This window comes from Lacerta agilis, chromosome 3, assembly GCF_009819535.1.
Source record: "Lacerta agilis isolate rLacAgi1 chromosome 3, rLacAgi1.pri, whole genome shotgun sequence".
Taxonomy (NCBI): Eukaryota; Metazoa; Chordata; class Lepidosauria; order Squamata; family Lacertidae; genus Lacerta; species Lacerta agilis.
Window position 1 is genome coordinate 100119657 of NC_046314.1, and position 20981 is coordinate 100140637.

General features: G+C 43.9%; 2 protein-coding genes across 3 annotated transcripts in view; one reads left to right on the forward strand and one right to left on the reverse strand.

The window, feature by feature from the left end:
- PIGF (phosphatidylinositol glycan anchor biosynthesis class F) overlaps positions 1 to 14056 on the reverse strand; it is a 44338-nt gene extending 30282 nt beyond the window's left edge. Inside the window, exons 1-4 of one of the 2 annotated variants that reach the window (XM_033144911.1) lie at positions 13958 to 14056; positions 11952 to 12209; positions 10002 to 10093; positions 8506 to 8622 (exon numbers count right to left, since the gene is read on the reverse strand). In XM_033144911.1, the coding sequence (XP_033000802.1) occupies positions 8506 to 8622; positions 10002 to 10093; positions 11952 to 12179 (437 nt within the window). In that variant the 5' untranslated portion in view covers positions 12180 to 12209; positions 13958 to 14056. Of the gene's footprint in view, positions 1 to 8505; positions 8623 to 10001; positions 10094 to 11951; positions 12210 to 13684; positions 13846 to 13957 lie in introns of those variants that run through there. The other variant, XM_033144910.1, reaches the window with a different exon arrangement.
- An 86-nt stretch (positions 14057 to 14142) lies between these two features.
- On the forward strand, positions 14143 to 20753 carry CRIPT (CXXC repeat containing interactor of PDZ3 domain). The gene is made up of 5 exons (XM_033144914.1): positions 14143 to 14287; positions 17361 to 17426; positions 18466 to 18520; positions 19551 to 19654; positions 19753 to 20753. The coding sequence occupies exons 1-5, from the start codon at positions 14272 to 14274 to the stop codon at positions 19815 to 19817; spliced, it is 306 nt and encodes a 101-aa protein (XP_033000805.1). The 5' UTR covers positions 14143 to 14271; the 3' UTR covers positions 19818 to 20753.
- Positions 20754 to 20981: the final 228 nt, after the last annotated feature.

Sequence of the window (20981 nt, forward strand, 5' to 3'; positions counted from 1 at the left end):
CGAGAAAGGCAAAGAAGGATTCAAATAGCAGCAGTAAGAAAATCGCCAGTTGTCTGTAAGACAAGCAAGGGCTTTTCGTGCAGGCTGCTATTTTCGCCAACAATGCTTGAGCAGTTTTCCAAAGAGGTTTCCTCTCCTGCCTCCATTAGCCCTGACAATCTCTTCACAGCATTTCTTCCCCGCTCTGGGCTTGTGACAGCTGGCCATTAGCTTAGTGACACCGGTTACAATACAGAGATGTCAGAGCACAAAGCAAAGTCCAGGAGTGGCAAGCTGAAGGCGTCCTGCTCCTCGCAGACAGAACTACAGGAGACAGGAGCCGCGAGGAGCAATTATTTAAAGCACAGGATGTGGCTTATTTATATATAATTCTCTTTGTGTGCGTGCACACCCACTTAGAAAGACTGCACCAAACAATGAAAACTCTTAGAATTCTCTGTGCACATTCCATGCACCCCCTGTAAAAAAAGGGTGGGGGTTTATTTTTAAACGTTTGAGTTCCCTGGGACAGCTGGCGACTTCGATGACATGGAGTATGTGTGCAAAATGTCCTTTCCACACTACCAAACCACCCCCATAATACTTGTGCCAACATGGTGCCCTGCAGGCACTACTGGACTGCAACATCCATCAGCCAGCATGGCAAATGATAGAGTCAGTAATCCAACATCTTCTTTGGGGATCCCTGCCATAATACCTTCTCTCAGCTCCACCCCGATAGCAGGCAGCTCTTCCTACCTGCTCTGCCCATTCTTAGCTGCGATTCCTACACTGCAGGGGGTTGGACGAGAGGACCCTTGGGGTCCCTTCCGACTGTACGTTCCCCATGATAGCGAAGTGAAAGCTCCAGATTTAGAGGCTGTGCACAGTACCTCTCAACAGGAGGTGCTCTGGGAGAAACCACAGGGGAAGTGAGATCGCCTTTGGTCAGTGCTTGAATAGCTAACGTTGGAGGCAGAAAGCTGGACCAGATGGAAGGAAGTAACTTACCTAAGACAACAGTAGGGTCTGAGTCCACAACACAGGTACCCAGTACATACCCCACCACCGTTGGTTTTCCCTCTGCTTTCTCATCCCACAAAAGAGTAAGAATTAGAAGAGTTAGAACTCAGCTGCAGAGCACATACGTTGCAGGCAAAAGATCGCAGGGTCAATCTTTGGCATCTCTAGATAGCGCTAGGAAAGACTCCTTGCTGAAACCCTGGAGAACCACTGCCAGTCAGAGTATGCAGAGTAAGCTAGACTGGCCAAAGATGACTTGGCATATGGTATAAGGCAGCTTCCTATGAGAAAAACCCCAGTTTCTCTCCATCAACCATTAGCGTTATCTCCCCTTAAGACTTATCCCAGTAGCACCTGAATTCTACATATAAAAAAATCAGTGTAAGGAGACAAAAGGTACTCAGATACAGAAAATTGGGTCATTGACTAATCAGCCCATCTACTTAGATTCCACCTAAACATTAGGAAAAACTTCCTGACAGTAAGAGCTGTTCGACAGTGGAATTTGCTGCCAAGGAGTGTGGTGGAGTCTCCTTCTTTGGAGGTCTTTAAGCAGAGGCTTGACAGCCATCTGTCAGGAATGCTTTGATGGTGTTTCCTGCTTGGCAGGGGGTTGGACTGGATGGCCCTTGAGGTCTCTTCCAACTCTATGATTCTACTTCCACCACCACCACCCCTTCCTTACTCCATGCTGCCCAAGCTTATCACCCGTAGAGGCAGGCAAATTCATTTTTACACCTGAAAACATGTGCCAGCACCACCAGTCACGGAGCCTTATTGAGTTCATGCCAACTGTGCAAATGTTTAAGGAAAACCTCGACATTTTTGCCCTTCAAGTGGTGGTCATGCTGAATTGGGATGACGTGGGTGGGTGGGTGCACATTAAGACAGAGTGCTTTAGTACACCGGCGTACGTCCTAACAGGCCAAATCCAAATGCTCAATTGACTGAATAGTTCATCCACTAGTGACTTCCAACAAAATGGCATATTGCTGGCCGGGGAACAGAGAATTCAGATTGTTCAGCATGTTCCGGCCAATGCCTTTTTATGCTTAATAGGGGGTTTCCAAATTGAGTGTTTTTCAGAATGCATTAAAAAGAACACCGCAAAATCATTTCACTCCCCAACTATTATTTGCCACTGAAGCATTATAGACTTTTAAGGGGACAGTGGGAATTAAAGGCAATGGGTTGTACTCCAACAGGTGTTCCATTAGCACGAGGACTTTCACCTGCATAATGGACGTCTCCTCCCTCTCCTCTCCCTGCCCTGACCCAACCTGTTGAGGTCTCCCGCAACCTACTGGAGCAGAGAGGGGTTACACTGGAAAGGGAAGTTTATGGGATGACTTTGTTGAATACAACCCGGAGGAATATTTTATTTTTTTGCAAAGATAACAAAAATCACTTAAAGTCAAAGACTGTCAGCGAAACACTAAATATCTTGGGATAATTAGATTTAGTATAGTAGAATGCTACCTTGGCATAATGCCAACACTTACATAAATGTACAGAAAAATGATAATTATATACAAACTAATTTCTGGGTTCCAGTTCCTGCTCCTCCTTCCTTCTTCGGAATGGCCAAGAGTTTTGCAGACACTTTTGCTTCTGTTTTAAACTAACCAGAACTTGTCATGCCATCTGAAGCTGGACAAATTATGGTTAGTCTTAACTACGGTTACAGAAAACAAGCCAACTTCAAGCCGTACTTTATGAAGCTTGCTTGTTTTCACTAACCACAGTGTAGGGTTGGGATGTAACACTAAACTGGCTAATCTAAATCAGAAAGGGAAGCATCCAAGCTCTTCTTGGCAGCTGCAGTGGAGGGGGGCAGGCACAGCACATGATCCTTGCCCTCCTAACTTTAAACCATAGTTTACCATTATGTGCAAACTGGGACTCTTGAGTCTCACTAATGTCACACTCTAACATGGCCAGGGAATGGAGATGGGGCTATGTATGCAATGGGCAAAGAGCTAGACAGAGAGGCAGAAGCTCAGAGTCACCTTCACCCGAAATAAGTTCTAAGAGACTCAGTGAACAGAGTAAGCTGGGGTCACTAGAATCAGAGGGGGGAAGAAATACAATGTAAGTTAAATTGTTATCTCCCTAGACTGGACTGGGTGGCACATAGTTCCCCTTTGTTAACATTTTCAGACACTAAATAATCACAACCATGTATTGACTTGCTGGAAACATGAGCATGCCTTGCACCACGTCATGTACAAGGTATTATTTCTGGTTGCCTTTAGTAACACAGTTCCTACCTCAGAGCTTTCAGCAGTAGGTAGGTCCCTATTGCTCTTGTAGCACCTTGTACCTGCAAGTTAATTTCCAGCCAACTTCCCTGTAAAGACATAGTCAAGTCTATTGCTAAGCGGTCTTCACTTTGAAGACCACAGAGGCTACACACAATGACTTCTACGTTGCATCTTCTGCCATGGGAGAGTTGAGGGTCTTTGTTATTTGCTATGGGTGTCCTGCAACCAACTAAACATTAAGGTTTTTTTTTAAATCCCTGCCTTTGCCACTGTGGGCAGTTGTTTTTTAGGTATATAGCTTTAATAATATTCTGCTGCTGATTTGAATATTCCTATATTTTAAATGACACAATATTTATTGGAGCAATTTTTCCTAACCTGGAGAGATTCTACTCGTGTCATCTTACCCCACGTGAGTTTGTCCTTTTGGCCAAATTACCAAGGAGCATACCTTACAGAGATGGATGGCCGAAGTGTGGAAGTGGGCAGAGTTATAATTTGATCGGATTTCATATGAAACGGGCATGAACTGGACTCATGACTGGATGGCCAGAGAATGGAAGTTGGCATTAACTTCATAATCCAGGTGGACTGCCAAACTAATGACTCCTCATAGTTACTGAAAGTCCTACAGTTTAGTGAAGAACGATCCATTATAGGGTGGTGAGTGCTAAATCAGATAAAAACGTGTGCTTGTATCCAACTAAATCATACTTGGAGTAGAGACCCATTGAATTTAATAGACACGGCTATCTTAATTCCATGAATGTCAGTGTTTTGCTCTCAATACTTGGATGCAACCCACAATTTTTCATGTGTGATAACATCCACACACACAAACACACACACACACACACACACACACACCCCAGACTGTGGTCAACAGCACAATTTTTGCATCTGCCTTCTAGAACTACTGTACACACTGACCCCAACAGAACAAAGCAAGCGCCTGTTTAGCAGGAGACATGTTAATTGTCACTACTTGAAGATGCGCGAAATAAAAAGGACAACTATTTGTAGCCTCTTATAGGAGGACTTTAGCGAATGTATTCTGTAGAGACGATTCAAGTGGAATAATATGTCACTGAACATATCTACCTGATCCAAACCGAAAGTACACAATGAGACCATTTGCCATTCTGTATCTTCGGTTCTTCCTACTCTTTTTCCAAAAGCAGTGCCTAATGTTAGAGCTGAGCCATAGCAACGCTGGGGTTGGGGGTTGGGGGTAAATGAGAAATCAGAAAGTATTTGTTGCACTCCTTCTGTCACGGAAGAGCCTTCTGCTAGTGTTTCTTGAGATGACAGATGACTTGTTAACAAAAGCACTTGTTAACAGTGATTTTGACAGGACCAAACCACGTGTGAGGCGGGAGACAAGAGGAATATCTCAGCACTTTTCCACCACTCTAATGCAGCTGCCAGGTGGGGCAGTGCGGCGGGGAACCTCCAGATTTTATCACAGCAGCTGTATGAGCAGACAGAGATGATTCCTTCTCCTCAGGCAGTTTGCCCAATCCAAAGCAAGCACTTCGGGGGGTGGGGGGTGGGGCTCCTAGAAAATTGGAAACATTTTCTGGAAAATTATCCCGTGTAAATTTGCTTAGGGCAAATTTTCTTTCTTTCTTTTTCCTAAATTTATTTGATATTTCAGATAAAAAAATTTACAGTTACATATCAAACATAAATAATAAGAACAAGATTCCAAGGAATCTCCTGGGCTTCCATCCTCTCCTTTGTGAGTCCTATTATTAATAATTCCTCCTGCATCTTTTATGATGATCCAAATCTTTTACATCTCCCTTGTGTCCAGAATCCACCATTAAACTACAAGTGATATTCCAATCCTATTAACGATTTTAACTGTTTTACAACGGTCTTTAAGACAAGTTATAAATCAGGAAGACCAAAACTTTAATATAAAGAATGGGGGAAATTGCTTAGGGCAAATTTTCAGCGTGAACTGGATTTTTTTCCTGACGCCCTAGAGCAGAGAGGGGCAACAGGCCTGTGGGCCTCCCCTTTTGACCTGGGAGGGCAAGCTATGCCCACTTTCTCTGCATGTGATGTCATATGTGGTATTAGGTGTAGGGCAGATGAAGACACGGCTGAGCTGAAAGGGGGCTGACAGGAGCCGCCAATCAGGTGAACAGTGGTGCCTGCAAAGCACTGTCTGCCTGGCTTTTTAGAGACCCCGGCAGCCAGCTGATTGTCAGATTTTGCAGAGTGCTACACTCCAGGGCTTTGTTGTTGTTGTTGTTCAGTCGTTCAGTCGTGTCCGACTCTTCGTGACCCCATGGACCAGAGCACGCCAGGCACCCCTATCCTCCACTGCCTCCCGCATTTTGGCCAAACTCATACCAGTCACTTCGAGAACACTGTCCAACCACCTCATCCTCTGTCGTCCCCTTCTCCTTGTGCCCTCCATCTTTCCCAACATCAGGGTCTTTTCCAGGGAGTCTTCTCTTCTCATGAGGTGGCTAAAGTACTGGAGCCTCAACTTCAGGATCTGCCCTTCCAGTGAGCACTCAGGGCTGATTTCTTTACGGATGGATAAGTTTGATCTTTTTGCAGTCCATGGGACTCTCAAGAGTCTCCTCCAGCACCATAATTCAAAAGCATCAATTCTTCGGCGATCAGTCTTCTTTATGGTCCAGCTCCCACTTCCATACATTACTACTGGGAAAACCATAGCTTTAAGGGCTATTTAAAGGGCTTGGCAAGGCCTAATAATGAATTGATTGTCAGCACCCTGTGGGTTGTGCCTTTGCCCGCAGAGTTTGATTTCGAAGTGTGGGAATGAAAGCCGGCCACCTGATGTCATTGTGATATCAGGCAATTGGCAAGTGGGTGGCTCCGCTCACCTGTCAAACATGACTCACGCACAGTGTGGGACATAAGGACCCGGCCCACTGGCAGCATACCCCACCACCACCACACACACACACACCTAAGCATGAAAACTTCCCTGTTTTGCAAAGGCCTTCAGAACTCAGGGAGGAGGGATAAAAGAGGTTTGCAAGATAGGATTTCAAATTGTCTGGGGACAGGTTTTTATTGTATTTTTTGTCCTAAGCTACTGGAAAGTCTGATGGTGCCAATTTAAGCAGGGTGTAATTTAAAACAACAAGAAGAACATCAACAACAAAACCCGGCACGCTCGTGTTCAGTCCCTTTCCACCTGATCAATCATGCGACCAAAGCTGTCTGCAATCTTTCCTAAAAAAACATTTCTTCCAGTCTCTTTCTCCATGCCAATATTGAAACCCTATTCAAATGTAATAGATGGAATCCTTCAGCAAAATAATAACCTGTTATTTCCTTGTATTTGCAGCCTGCCTTACTTCCATCTTGAACCCCAGATGTGGTTCCCAAGCAAGCTGCCCATTCAGGCAATAACCAGACCCCACAGACCTTTCAGACTGAATCAATTTGCTCCCCCCCCAACCTTTCTTAAAGAGCACACAGCATCCAGAAAATAAAGCTAAACATTCACCAAAAGTGTCAAGGCATTAGGGGGGTAGGGGTGAGAACTGCTTTCTTATTGCTCTTTGCCACTTTAAAAATAAGAAAGAGAGGTTGAAATCCTATGCTAAAGTTATACAGGGTATGTCTATGTGTGCATCTCCCTATTAACAACAGAATAAGCACAGGTACAAAACGAAGCAGACTCAGTGGATCACATCTAAGGATGAAAGGCTGTAGCTCAGTGGTAGAGTATCCGATTTGTATGCGGATGGTCCCAGGTTCAATCCCTGGCATCTCAAGGCAGGGCTGGGAGGAACCCTTGTCTGAAACCCCAGAGAGCTGCTGCCGGCCAGTGAAGGCAGTACTGAGCTAGATGAATCCCTGGTCTAGCTTGGTATGTGGCAGGTTCCTATCAGAAATATCACTAATCACAAGACTGCGACGTTCTGCCTGATTCAGCTCAATAGTAAGTCTAGCTTTCCAAAACGATGCGATAATTTTAGCAAGAATTACAGCCCTTTCATTGTTTCGGCCTTCAGGGACGCAAGTACTCCTTTTATCCACGTCAATACACACACTGAAGAACGTATAGGAAACAAGGCAAACTGTGAAAAAAACAAGCTTGATCACACTTTTTGGTTTGATTCCAATCCTTGAATTTCTATTTAAATGTTTCAAGCTGCCCATCCCTGCTCAAAATGAGTTTTCAAACTAACATGTACCACATTTCTCCAGTTTTCCAAACAACAAAAAAATCCAACAATGGACGTTTTAATAAATTTAGACACTGTTTTTACTAAACCGACCACCCTTGGTGAATAATCTGCTGTGCCTTTTCTACCTGTTCACATGTAGTCCTTTCTTCAGAAGGTTATAATCATACGAGACTACTTTGAGGATAATGATTGGGTGTTTAAGAAATGTTAGCTACACTCAGCTTGTTTTAATCTTAGTAGTTAATTGGATTTAGTAGTGTTTCCTAAACGTAAGAGAAATACACTCGTGGCAATGCAAAATTAGGAAACTGCTCATTGGTATTTAACTCCTGCGAAATTATTCAGAACATATAAAGGCATTCCAAATGTTTGCTAGAAGTGTGAAAAATATGAAGGGAGATTTTACCACGCTTGGTGGACATATAAAAAAGCTAAGAAATATTGGATACAAATCATACAGAAGATTTAAAAAGATTTCAACTGAAGCCAGAACTTTTCCTTTTAGGACCAATGGATATACAATTAGAAAAGGATTATGGAAGATTATTTCATTAAATGATTACAGCGGCGAGACGTTTATATGCACAAGGATGGAAAGATTTATCATGACTTACTATGGTTGCTGAAATTACTGGACTTGGCTGACATGGAGAAGTTGACATGTTTAATTAGAGAAAAATCATTGTTGATATTTATTAACGACTGGAAACCCATTATGGAATTTTTGCACGAAAAAGAAAGTGAACTTGTGATATCTGGGTTTGAGGACTGAAGAAAATACTGTTTTATAGAAAGTAGAATAGTTGGGGGTTACCTTGGAGTGAATGTTTTGAATGCTTTTTTATGTGGTTGACAGTCAAAGAATCAGAAGCCTTATCCCCCCCCCCCCAATTCTCTTTCTTTGTTTTTACTTAAGATTGGCTTTCTTTATCTTTTTGTGTTACAAAAGATATGTTGTATTTGATATTAATCTTTGTATATCTTCTTTTAAGCTTTAATAAAATCTATTTGGGGGGGGGAATAGTAAAATTAGGATACGGCATGCAGCTTACCCGTTTTTACTGAACACCCTGAGCCACATGTGAATGTTTGGCCCAAGCAAACACAAGCAGTGCAATGTAGTAAATGTGGACAGAAGAACTGCAAATAGGAAGGTCTCCAGCACTGACCTGGAAAAAAGGGAGGCAACAGCATATGGATCAGTGAAGCTCTCTTGCAAGGTCTGCCTTGGCAAACTCAACAGAAAGGATACTTCAATGTGGATTTCAATTTCCCTAAGTTCTGTAATAGACAAAGGACCACACTCCATCATGGACCACCTTCCAGGGACCATATGTGAGTAGTGAGTGGGTCCAAAGCCAAAAGCAGACAGAGTAACATGTTTCTCTTACCTTTACACAGGAGACTATATACAAACACACACACACACATTCATCTATACAAGCAAGAGGCATCTTCACCCACTCATAAGAACAGCAGTGCTGGATCAGGCCAAGGATCCACCTAGTCCAGCATCCTGTTCCCACAGTGGTCAATGAGAAGATCTCAGCACTAGAGTATTCTGCTCTCCTCCAGTTTCCAGCAACTGGTATTCAGAAGCATATTACCTCTGCCAGTGGAGATGGAACATAGCCATTATGGTTAGTTGCCACTGGTGGCATTGTCCTCCATGCATTTGTCTAATCCTTTTTTTAAAGCCTTCCAAGCTGGTGGCCAAATTCCATAGTCTAATGATGTGCTGTCTGAAGTACTTCCACTCGTTTGTCCTGAATTTTCCAACATTCCGTTTCACTGGGTGTCCACAAGATTTAGTGTTAATGGGGGGGGGGACATTTCCTCTTATCCACTTTCTCCACACCAGGCTATAATTTTGAACACCTCTATAATGTCGCCTCTTACTCCCCTATTTCCAAAACTATGAAGTCCCAAACTCTGTGGCCTTTCCACCTAGGGGAGTTGCTCCATCCCCTCGATCATTTTGTTGGCCTTTTTCTGAACCTTCCCAACTCTCCAAATTCCTTTTTCTTTTTAACAGATTTTATTAAATTTTCAACAATATATCACAACAAAACAATAACAAAATAACAAAGATTACAAAAATACAAAAGAAAAACAACAACAAACACAACTATAACACTATAATCATTCTCTTCCTTAACATTATTAGTTGACTTCTTCCGGTCCCCTCCTTCTGCTTTCATTGTATAACATCATTAGTAAATTCTTAACATTATATAATCATCAATCTATTCTAATCTTATTCTAAATCCAATTTCCTTATCAATCTTCTATCTTTATTTAATCTTATCTGTTTTCCAAAAGTGTAGCCTAATATGTCTTCTAGTTCACTTCCTAAATACTAATCTTAACATGCAACTCTCCAATATCCTTTTTAAGGAGAGGTGACCAGACCTGTACACGATACTCCAAGCAAATGCCTGGGTCTACTATGAAGCATGCAAACTTGGGGAGACCAAATGACTCAATACAGTACAGGGCACTTGGCTTCGTGATTTATGATGTGTGTGTTTTATATAAAGCAACTTACTCTATCAGCGGTGCTCCATAAAGAACAATTATTCCATGAAATAGGATACAAGACATGAAGAAGTATACACAGCATCTTAGAAACCTTGCCACCTTTGAAAGAAAGAAAAGAAAAACTTTATTTATATAGTGCCAATGGCACACATGATACTTTATACAAGCAGAAGAGGACAGGTCCCTGCCTCAAGAAGCTTATAATCTAAAATTTGACATAGGGCACAACAACAGAGGAGGGAGAAGTAGGGGTAAACAATGCCCAGCTGTTTCAGCTGCATGTGCTTAAGCCTGATTATAATAGTTAGGACAAAAAGCCTTGTAGTATTATTGACATCGGGCTGCATTCAGCCAAGTTCTGCTCAGGTTAAATCCACTGAAATTAATGGATGTGGCTAACTTAGGTTCAATAATTCCCAACAGATCCTGCTAGTCATGTCCATTAATTTCAGTGGGTCTTCCCTGAATAGAACTTAGTTAAACAGAACCTTTTCTGGGCATCACAATTTAAGAATGATACTGACAAGCTGAAACATGTTCAGAGGAGAGCGCCCAAGATTATCAAGGGTCTGGAAACCAAGCCTTATGAGGAACAGTTGAGGGAGTTGGGCATGTTTTGCCTGGAAAAGAGGAGACTGAGAGAAGACATGAGAGTCACCTTCAGATATCTAAAGGGCTGCCACACAAAAGATGGAGCAAGCTTGTGTTCTCCTGCTCTGGAAGGTAGGACACAAACCAATGGATTCAAGCTACATGAAAGGAGATCCCAATTCAACATCAGGAAGAACTTTCTAACAGTAAGAGCTGTTCAACAGTAGAACGATCTCCTTCGGGAGGTTGTGGATTCTCTTTCCTTGGAGGTTTTTTAAGCAGAGGTTGGATGACCATCTGTCATGGATGCTTTAGTTAAGATTCCTGCATTGCAGGGAATTGGACTAGATGACCCTTTAGGGTCCATTCCAACTGTATGATTTTATGAATTCTATGAAGATGCACAGCAAATACTTTTGTTCATTTTGCAAACAGGCATGTGCCAGTGAAGTCAAATGGAACACACATCAGCAAAAACCACACAGGAGCGAATGGAAATTATTGAGCTCAAACAGGGATTGGTCCTAGCCTTAGATCAGACATAGGCAAAGTCGGCCCTCCAGATGTTTTGGGACTACAATTCCCATCATCCCTGACCACTGGTCCTGTTAGCTATGGATGGTGGGAGTTGTAGTCCCAAAACATCTGGAGGGCTGAGTTTGCCTATGCCTGCCTTAGATCTACAGTTGTACCTCTGGTTAAGTACTTAATTCGTTCCAGAGGTCCGTTCTTAACCTGAAACTGTTCTTAACCTGAAGCACTACTTTAGCTAATGGGACCTCCTGCTGCCACTGTGCTGCCAGAGCACAATTTCTGTTCTTATCCTGAAGCAAAGTTCTTAACCTGAAGCGTTATTTCTGGGTTAGCGGAGTTTGTAACCTGAAGCGTATGTAACCCAAGGTACCACTGTATAACCTTTTTGACAAGTGAAAAGTCAAAGAACTCAACATGGGACATTATAAAGTAAAAAATCTCAAATATTATCACTGCAGTCCTAGACCTGAGATTAGGACCACGAAGCAAAGAGCCTTGTGTTGTCCTAATCTTGTCAAAGTCCTAACTTAGGGACTTCAAAGTGCCCAATCACCTGATGTCTGTCCATCTGTAAAATTTGGCCCATGAGCTTAGGCCTGCAAAGCCAAAAAGATTCCCCAGAACTACTCAGTTCAAAATCTGATCTCAGCCATGAACCTATCAGGTAGCTGGAAGTAAAGCTCTACTCTCCCATCTGGCATACCTTACAGGACTGTCTGAAAGACTGCAACAAAAAAGTGTATGAGATGCATATTTAAAAGACGTGAAAGATACTAAGTGTTAGTATTATCCGACATTCCAAACAATATGTTTTACCAAGATTAAAACTTACCTTATGGGCAAGTGAAGTTCTTCTATTAGATGGATTTGGTTTAAGAATGAAATACAAGACTATATTTACAGTGCCAACACTTGCTGAACAGATGGATAACCAAGTCAGGTGTGTTCCCAAGACTGAGTAGTTTTCCAGAAACAGAGAAGGAATGACAGTTGCTACAATAATGGAGAATATACAGATAACATTGGCAGACAGCAGTCTTTTTATTTCAGTTTCTTTCATGGTGCCTTTAGTCCTGTCTTCAATTTCCACCTGTTGAGAAGCAAATTAAGGTAGTTATATTCTTGTACAAACAAACGGAAATTCTCTTTTTGCAATAAAATATGGCATTGAAAATGTTGCATCTCATCAAGGTTGTCCCTAAATCTGCAGGCATTTCTACAGGTACCTCTAGCTCAGATTTAGGTTCACACAAGAGTCCTGGAGATAGCAACAGTAGCAGCAACAGTAGATCAGAACCATACAAGATGAAGGAAGGGCTAGGTAGAATAAAAGAAACTACATGCAGGATAAGGAATAATAATCACAGAGGGCTACGGGCTCCACAAAGGAAAGTTGGCTCTGTGGTCCCAGTTAAGCTGATTCACATGAAAAAGATAACACTGGTTCAAAATGATTGGTCACTACTGCTTCTCAGACCCTAAGCATCCACCTGTTATAGAGTAGCTGCCAGAACAGTGACACAACCCATCTCTGACCACCCTATGCTTAAAAGCTAAAGGTAAAGGGACCCCTGATCATTAGGTCCAGTCACAGACAACTCTGGGGTTGCAGCGCTCATCTTGCTTTACTGCCAAGGGAGCCAGCGTACAGCTTCTGGGTCGTGTGGCCAGCATGGGGAACCAGAGCAGCGCACGGAAACACTGTTTAACTTCCTGCTGGAGTGGTACCTATTTATCTACTTGCACTTTGATGTGCTTTCGAACTGCTAGGTTGGCAGGAGCAGGGACCGAGCAACAGGAGCTCACCCCGTCGCGGGGATTCGAACCACTGACCTTCTGATCGGCAAACTCTATGCTTTGGGGTGGGTTAGTTCCAACGTGCCTTTGCCTTGGGCAGGATTGGAGCAGACAACCACTTCAGATGCCAGAGTCACAATAGAGTAGCTTGCTCTTAGGAGGATGCAAGTCACTGGTGCAGGCTATGTGTATGCACATGTTAAGCATTATTATGCCCTGGCTTTGCATTGAGTGTTTTGAGTGTGTCAATGGGGAGGGGGGTTGTTGTTATTTTGATTATATATGTTGTGGCTTTATATTTTCAATTTGTTCTGTGAACCACCTGAGACCTCTGGGCATAGGGGGGGTATATAATTTCAATAGATCATAATCATAATACTCCCCTTACAAAGACTCACCAGCACTACCAGGGGTTCCTTGTGGAAACTTATCAAGGGTTTTCCAACAAGGCAGAGGAACAAACAAGGAGACGCAAGCCTTCCTGGCAGTTCCTTCCTTCACTCCACCCTTCACTGCACATACAACCAAAGGGAAGTAACTGGGTGTGTTCTTGGGCAAGCTTGGGCCGACCTTAATGGCAACCTACTGGCGGATCCCTGGGTGATTTGCAGTTAGATCAGCAAGTCTTACATATTGAATTTTGATGTCAGTAGAAAATTTCTCCGTAGAAAACAAAACACGACTCTCCTACTTGGCTGGCTTTGCATCTCTGGCTGGTTTTTAGAATCGGAATCCTGCACCTGTGGCGGCTCAGGGTGCATGACATACCTGGACCTGTGCACGCAGCTTCATCCCATGACACGGCTCCCAAATCCCGTGTTTCCCATTGGCAGCCCTTGGGATTCTAGCAGGAAGGGAAGCAAAGCCGGTCCTGCAAGCCTTGAGCTCGCCCACGTCTGTTCTCTAGGGAGGGAACTCTCACTACGTAGAATAGGCTAAGGGGGCTCGTCGCCGTCCACCGTCCGCCGGAGACAGGGAACTGGGTTTAGGAGGAGAGGAGCCGGGGTGGGAGTGGGGGGTCGTCACCTGCCTCCACCTTACCTGTCCGTCCCCCCCAGGAGCCAATGGGCGGGGCTTCGTAAAGACGGCCCTCCGTCACCAGGAAACGGGCTCCAGCCTCCTCCATCCAAGCGCCTCCCGTCGTGTTCTCTGTGACGTCACAACAAGCGGCCCGCTCCCTTCATCTATCTCGACCAATAGGCGTGCGAATGGGAGAGCGGCTGTTGAACCCGGAAGAGGAAGTGGCGACGCTGAGGCGGCTGCCGGAAGTTGAAAGGACCCGACTCGGTTTGTTTTGGTGGCAGCTGACGGGGACGGCGCTTCTGTTCCGCAGGCTTCGTCGCGGGTGGTTCGCCATGGTGTGCGAGAAGTGTGAGTTTGTTCGGGGAGGGGGCTAAAGGAACGGTTGGGCGGCGGTTAACGGAGAATGTGACGTCACGGGGGCGACGTTTTAAACGTTGTTTTGAACGGCGGAGCCTCCGCGCGAGAGACCCATAGAGCGACGCTTCTCAGAGAGATGGTATAAGGAGACATTTCTGGAGTCTTGTGTGCCCCTCCTCAAGGCATCGCCCTAGAGGAGGGGGAGGCGTCTCTGTATGAGTCACTGTTCTGGCTTTGCCTCCCTTCCAAACATAAGTTAGAGCCCTGCTGGATCAGGCCCTAAGGCAGGCGTGTCCAAAATCCGTTTCGGGTACCAAATCCGGCCCGCTGGTTGGTTTAATCCGGCCCCTGTGGCAGTTTATTTCCTGGGGTAAAATCCTTAAAAAAAACCTTGACAACTTCAGCCCTAAAAAAAGCTCCACAACTTCAATCCTAAAAGAAGCTCAACAACTTTTGGTTGGCCCTTTGGTCGGCCCTCACGGCCCTTCACTTCATCAAATCTGGCCCTCTTTGAAAAAAGTTTGAACACCACTGCCCTAAGGCCTGCCTGCTCCAGTATCCCATTTCCTTACAGGGGCCAACCTGCTGCCCACAAGCAGCAGGTTTTTAATGTTGGGTTACGTAGTGTATGCTCAAATGAATACAGTACAGTGGTACCCCGCAAGACGAATGCCTCGCTAGACGAAAAACTCGCAAAACGAAAGGGTTTTGCGAGTTTTTAGTTGACTCGCAAGACGAATTCGTCTATGCCTGTTTTTCGCAAGACGAATTCGTCTGGCGAGGTACCACTGTAAGCTGGCTTACCTTTTCGCTCTGGTCGGGAGGGGTGATGTCCGCGTCCGCCATTTTGGATCGACTGTGCATGCGCAGTCGATCCAAAATGGCAGACGCGGACAACATCCCTCCCGACCGCAGCGAAAAGGTAAGCTCCGCTGCCGGTCGGGAGGGGGCCGTGGGATCGTGCCCGATGTCGGGCATGATCCCACGGCCCTCTCCCTCCTTCCCGGAGCCCCGCCGCTGCGTTTTAAGACTGCAACGATCGTTGCAGTCTTAAAACACAGCACCGCGGAGCTCCGGTGCCGGTCGGGAGGGGGCCGTGGGATCGTGCCCGATGTCGGGCATCATCCCACGGCCCCCTCCCTCCCTCCCGGAGCCGCGGAGCTGCGTTTTAAGACTGCAGCGATCGCTGCAGTCTTAAAACACAGCACCGCGGAGCTCCGCTGCCGGTCGGGAGGGGGCCGTGGGATGATGCCCGATGTCGGGCATCATCCCACGGCCCCCTCCCTCCCTCCCGGAGCCGCGGAGCTGCGTCTTAAGACTGCAGCGATCGCTGCAGTCTTAAAACACAGCACCGCGGAGCTCCGCTGCCGGTCGGGAGGGGGCCGTGGGATCATGCCCGATGTCGGGCATGATCCCACGGCCCCCTCCCTCCCTCCCGGAGCCGCGGCGCCGTGTTTTAAGACTGAAGCGAGCGAACAGCAGCGCTGCTGTTCGCTCACTGCAGTCTTAAAACGCGGCTTGGCTTGGCTCCGGTGCCGGTCGGGAGGGCCCCCCGGACTTTTTTCCCCATAGGAACACATTAATTAAATTTTAATGCGTTCCTATGGGAAAAGGTGCCTCGCAAGACGAAATTTCCGCAAGACGAAGAGTCTTGCGGAACGAATTAATTTCGTCTTGCGAGGCACCACTGTAGGTGTGTTGTTGTTCAGAGGCCTGCTTCCTTTGTTCCTGGAGTTTATTGCCATTGTGACCAATAGCCTTATTATCATCCACGCATTTGCCTAGTCGCTTTTAAAAGGCATCCCAAGTTGGTGGCTATCACTACTTTTTGTGTGGAAGTGAATTCCATAGTTTTATCTATACCCTTTGAGAATAAGTACTTTTCTTCCCTGTTCTGAAACTCCTACCAATTAGTTTCATTGAATAGTCCCATATTCCAGTACTGTGAACCCTGGTGTGCCTTTGTCTCAGATGGTGTTGGAACATGGAATTTTCTATATATAGAGTTGCAGCGGAGTAGCCTGTCTATATTTATTCATTCATTTGGGTGTTGGATTTATATGTTGCTTTTCTGCCAAGGCACCTTAGGCACTTTTACACTTTTAAAATATTAATCAGAAATGTCACATAGTATAGAGAATTGGGGTTTCCCTCTGGCTCCTGACAGCATGGGTTCCCTGACCTGGGAGCTCCCCTTCTACCTTCAGATTACATACATCTTCAAGTAGCCCCTGGAAGGGGAGTGGCTGTTGCATCTCTGTATGCATCACTTTTCCAGACTTAACTTGTTCCAAGCAGCCTCCACTTACCTCTCCGTGTGGGAGGGCTCCATAATGTCTCTGCAAGGGTCTGTGCTTGGCCCTCTGCATCAGTAACTCATGCAGAACCACAAGTGGATTGGCTGCTGATGGGCAAGTAGTTTCTTAACTCATTCACACACTGAAGCAAAATATTTTGGGACTAAAGAATGGGGTGTGCCTCCAACTTCTATTCAGTAAAAGCATGCCTTACCACCCAGAAGTTTGCCTGTTGGTAGGGGGTGGGGTGGGGTAGGAGTTAACTGTGAAATCATGATGAGGTGTATCATGCTATTGGTGTTCTGATAGTTAATTGTTCATTTATTAGGCAAACTGGGTGCATTGACATCTAACATGCAAGGTTAAAGCTATCAGTGGCTACTAACAATGAGGTATGTCTCCGAATGCCAGTTGCTGGGGCACAGCACTGAGACAGGGCTCTTGCTTTCATATCCCACTTCCATGGGAAATATAGTGCTGAACTAGTTGGTCTTTGGTTGGATCTGGCAGGGTCCTTTGTATGTTTGTTGATGATGACCACTCAGCCTGGTAGGCCTGCATGAGTTTTGTTTATCAGCTATGAATGTCTACTTTTCAAAGGGAATAGTAATAGTAGTGGATTAATAGAATAAAGTACACTGTATTACCCATGTTCAAATAGTTGAACTGATTTGAAGGTGGGCCTAATTAAATATCTGGTGTGTTCTCAAAAGACTTCCAAAACATAGATTGGAATATCACAGCCTTTGCATTTCTGTTTTCCATAGGTGAGAGAAAACTTGGTACTGTAATTACACCTGATACATGGAAAGATGGTGCAAGAAACACCACAGGTATTTCTAAATACTATCTAATCACTGCAGTAGATATTTTTACTAACATTTATTGGTAAGAAAACCTGGAAATGTGGGTAGATGCCTTCAAGGTGCTTTCTTTTTTGCAATCTTATTTAGATGCTTATATGCAAGTGTTTGTCTCATTTATGTTATAGTCCAGAGATGCAATTTGCTACAGATCTGTTATTTTGAGGCAAGTAGCAATTTCCTTAGGCAGGGTAACAAACAGAAAAAAATGCCTCCCTCATGCACTCATACACCCCACACCTCTGTGAGCACTGCAGACTCTTTTCCAATATATACTGCTTTTTTTGGCTCTTTGGACCAGGAGAGATGGCACATATGGATGCCAAGAGCAGTGCAAGAGTGTGCTTACAAACTGAGATAAGCAGTAGGGCTTGGGAGAGACAACTGGTTTTGTGGTGAGGCTTAGGAAAGAGAGAGAAGGGGATGGTGAGAAATGCAGTTATACTGTATAGGCAGTAGGAAATGGAGAAAAGTGGCACATACTTATGACTTGAAAGTTTTTTTTAAAGTAGCACAGAATTTGGATGATGCTTTAAAGTTCTTTTTAGAACTTCCATCAATTTTCTCATTCATTGGGTATTACTCATTCACTCATTTTATTTTATCAACTCCAGTGGCAGAGATCCCACTGCCCATCTCCAGGCTCAAAAGAAGGGTAGGAAAACTCCTTGTATGCCTGGAGAACCTCAACAGGAATTCTGGGTTTGGTACCAGTAACCTGGGAGTTTAAAAAAAATCTTATCAGTGAAACTTTGATTCAGAACTTTAATTGATCAGTACTAATCAGAACTAAATTTGTGAAATGTTCTGATTGAATCGTCTGTATAAATGCAGCATATTTCTTTGACCATAGTACATTATATAGAAAAACTGGGCACCTTGCACACTTGTATCCCCACCTTTTTTGGTTGTATTCTTGGAAAATAAGGGATGTGTGAGCACGGGTCTTAATTTATAATAGTTTTGCAAATTATGTATATCAAGCAATAAACTTATTTGTTCTTTTTAGAAAGTGGTGGGAGAAAACTAAATGAAAACAAGGCATTGACATCAAAGAAGGCAAGGTAACTGAAGTATTAAATTATTATCATCATCATTACCCACTCTTCACATGCAGTTCCTAGGGCACCTTGCAGAAATTAAAATTCAGAATGAAAACAGTTAAAGCAAATTAGGTTCACAGAAATACAGTGGGTCCAGAAAAAGACACATCTCAGGTGTCCAAAGGCCAGGATAAAAGATGGACTCTGTGAGTTTTATAAGCATTCTCAGCCACTAATCTGGCTGCCGCAATTTATACCAGATGGAAGTTTCCAAGTCATTTTCAAGGGTAGCACCACATGGAGCACATTGCAGTAATTCAGTCTTGAAATTACCAGAGCATGGAGTACAATGGCCAAGTCATTTCTGTCCAAAAGGGGCTATAGCTTCCCCCCGCCCTTCCCTCTACACACATCACCTTACTTTGTGCCACCTTCTTGGCTTGCAGTTATTATGGCTGTCATTGCTTCCTCTTTGTGGGCACCAGAGATGTAGCTAGAACAGCTACCAGAGCAGAGGTGAAATAGATGAATGGTGAAGGTGCCATGAGACACAGGGGAAATTAAAGACAGATTGGGAAAGACCCATTGTGTCCTTTTTAAAACCAGTTTTCAATCTCTTCATCTCTGCCTCATGGTCCTTCAAGGGGGAGTGTGGCAGAAGTGCAGCATTGGCAGTTGACTTTTATCTCAGTTGTGTAGCATTTGACTTTCAGACCATTTTTCAGTATCAATTTTGCAAAAATCCTCTGGGCAGGTTTACTGGGCAAGAGATGTGGTAAGAATTTTTTTGAAAACATGTCAAGTATACTTACATAGTTTTAAGGATGTTGGTGTGCAAACTAGTCTACATTTGATAAAGCTGAAGTGAAGAACTGCGTCTGAACAGCTTTGTAACTGGAAAGTTTCTTTTGAGGATTTTGTTATCAGCCAATTCTGTCTTCTCTCTTGTCTACCTTCCCCCATCCTCATCTGCTCCCAACTGTATGAAAGTATGTAGGAAAACTTTCTATGAATAGGCAATTCAGTTACGGTACTTTTTTTTTCTTCCTAGGTTTGATCCTTATGGTAAAAACAAATTTGCAATATGCCGAATTTGCAAAAGTTCAGTTCATCAGCCAGGCTCCCACTACTGCCAGGGATGTGCCTACAAAAAGGGTGAGACATTTGCCATCAATTCTTCTCTTCTTCAGTTGTTTTTGTAAATTTTGGACTAAAAGAAAATGTTTCATTCTCACTGTTCTTCTCGTTAATAGGCATCTGCGCAATGTGTGGGAAGAAAGTGTTGGATACGAAAAACTACAAGCAAACATCCGTTTAATTATATACTACGAACTTTTTCTTGACCAGCTTTAAAAACAATTATCAACGTTGGGAAAAAATGACAGAGACCTTCAGAATTTGCATGGACCTTTAGTTGCACTGTGTTAGTGCTGATTGTAAACCTGGATAAATGGTCCTATTCACACCTGTATAAATTTATAGTAAGAAAACTCTGGTGTATTAGCAACTTGATATGGTCACAATTGCCATTTGGTGTTTTGATCTAGTGATATTAATAGTGATCTGCTAGTGACACTTAATGGTATAAATAGAAAAAATGTTTCAATTCAACTCATTAGGCTTGTTTTGAGGAAAAACTCAAAAAAGCCAGATCAACTTTTTTCTTCACCCCACTGCTATAACAAGAATTTGTAGATTGCAAGTCTATCAGCAGAGGGACTGATGAAATGGCATAAAATGATTTTTTTATGGTTTACTTGCAAATGTATAAAACGCTGCACAACTTAGAACCCACCAAGCCAACCACCAGGAGCTCTGTAAGCTTCCCGGTTTTGTTGCCTGCGAAAACAAAATGTTCTCAAGAAGCTGACAGGTTAAACTACATGTTTGGTGGGCTTCATTCAACTAGGTGAGTCCAACATTCTTAGAACCTGGTATATAACAAGTGTGCTGTCATTGCCAGCATTATTTCCTTTAATCTGGTTTTGTTGGGATGAAGCTTGAAGTTGAATGAAGAAACCTAGAATAAATTAGCCTTTAACTTCATGATTCAAAATTGGCGTTGTGGCATTACTTGTGCATGGATGAAAGAGGTGCTTAAAAAAAGAGGTGACTACCATATAATCTTGGCTGAGGGTGGTATTAGGGTGTTCTTGTGTTATTTTTGTTTCTTAGTGTGTTATTCTTTGATCTGTTCAATAGTTAATACATCCCTTGCATATTGGTGTTGCCATTTTGTAGAGAATAGAAGCAATCATAACCCAGGATTTGATTCTGAAGGAGGAAACCCACCTTGGTCTGGCTAGATGTCGCAGCAGGGCATACCACTTGCCCTCTTGCCTGCCCATACTTTGGAGCTCACTTCAAAGGCTATTCTCTGGGAGCCATCCACCTGAGGTTCGAGAAGAGGTAGCCGAAGAGAGGGCCTTTTCAGTAGTCCAACTCTGGTATACGGTTACCAGGAAAGCTCGCCTAGTGCCTA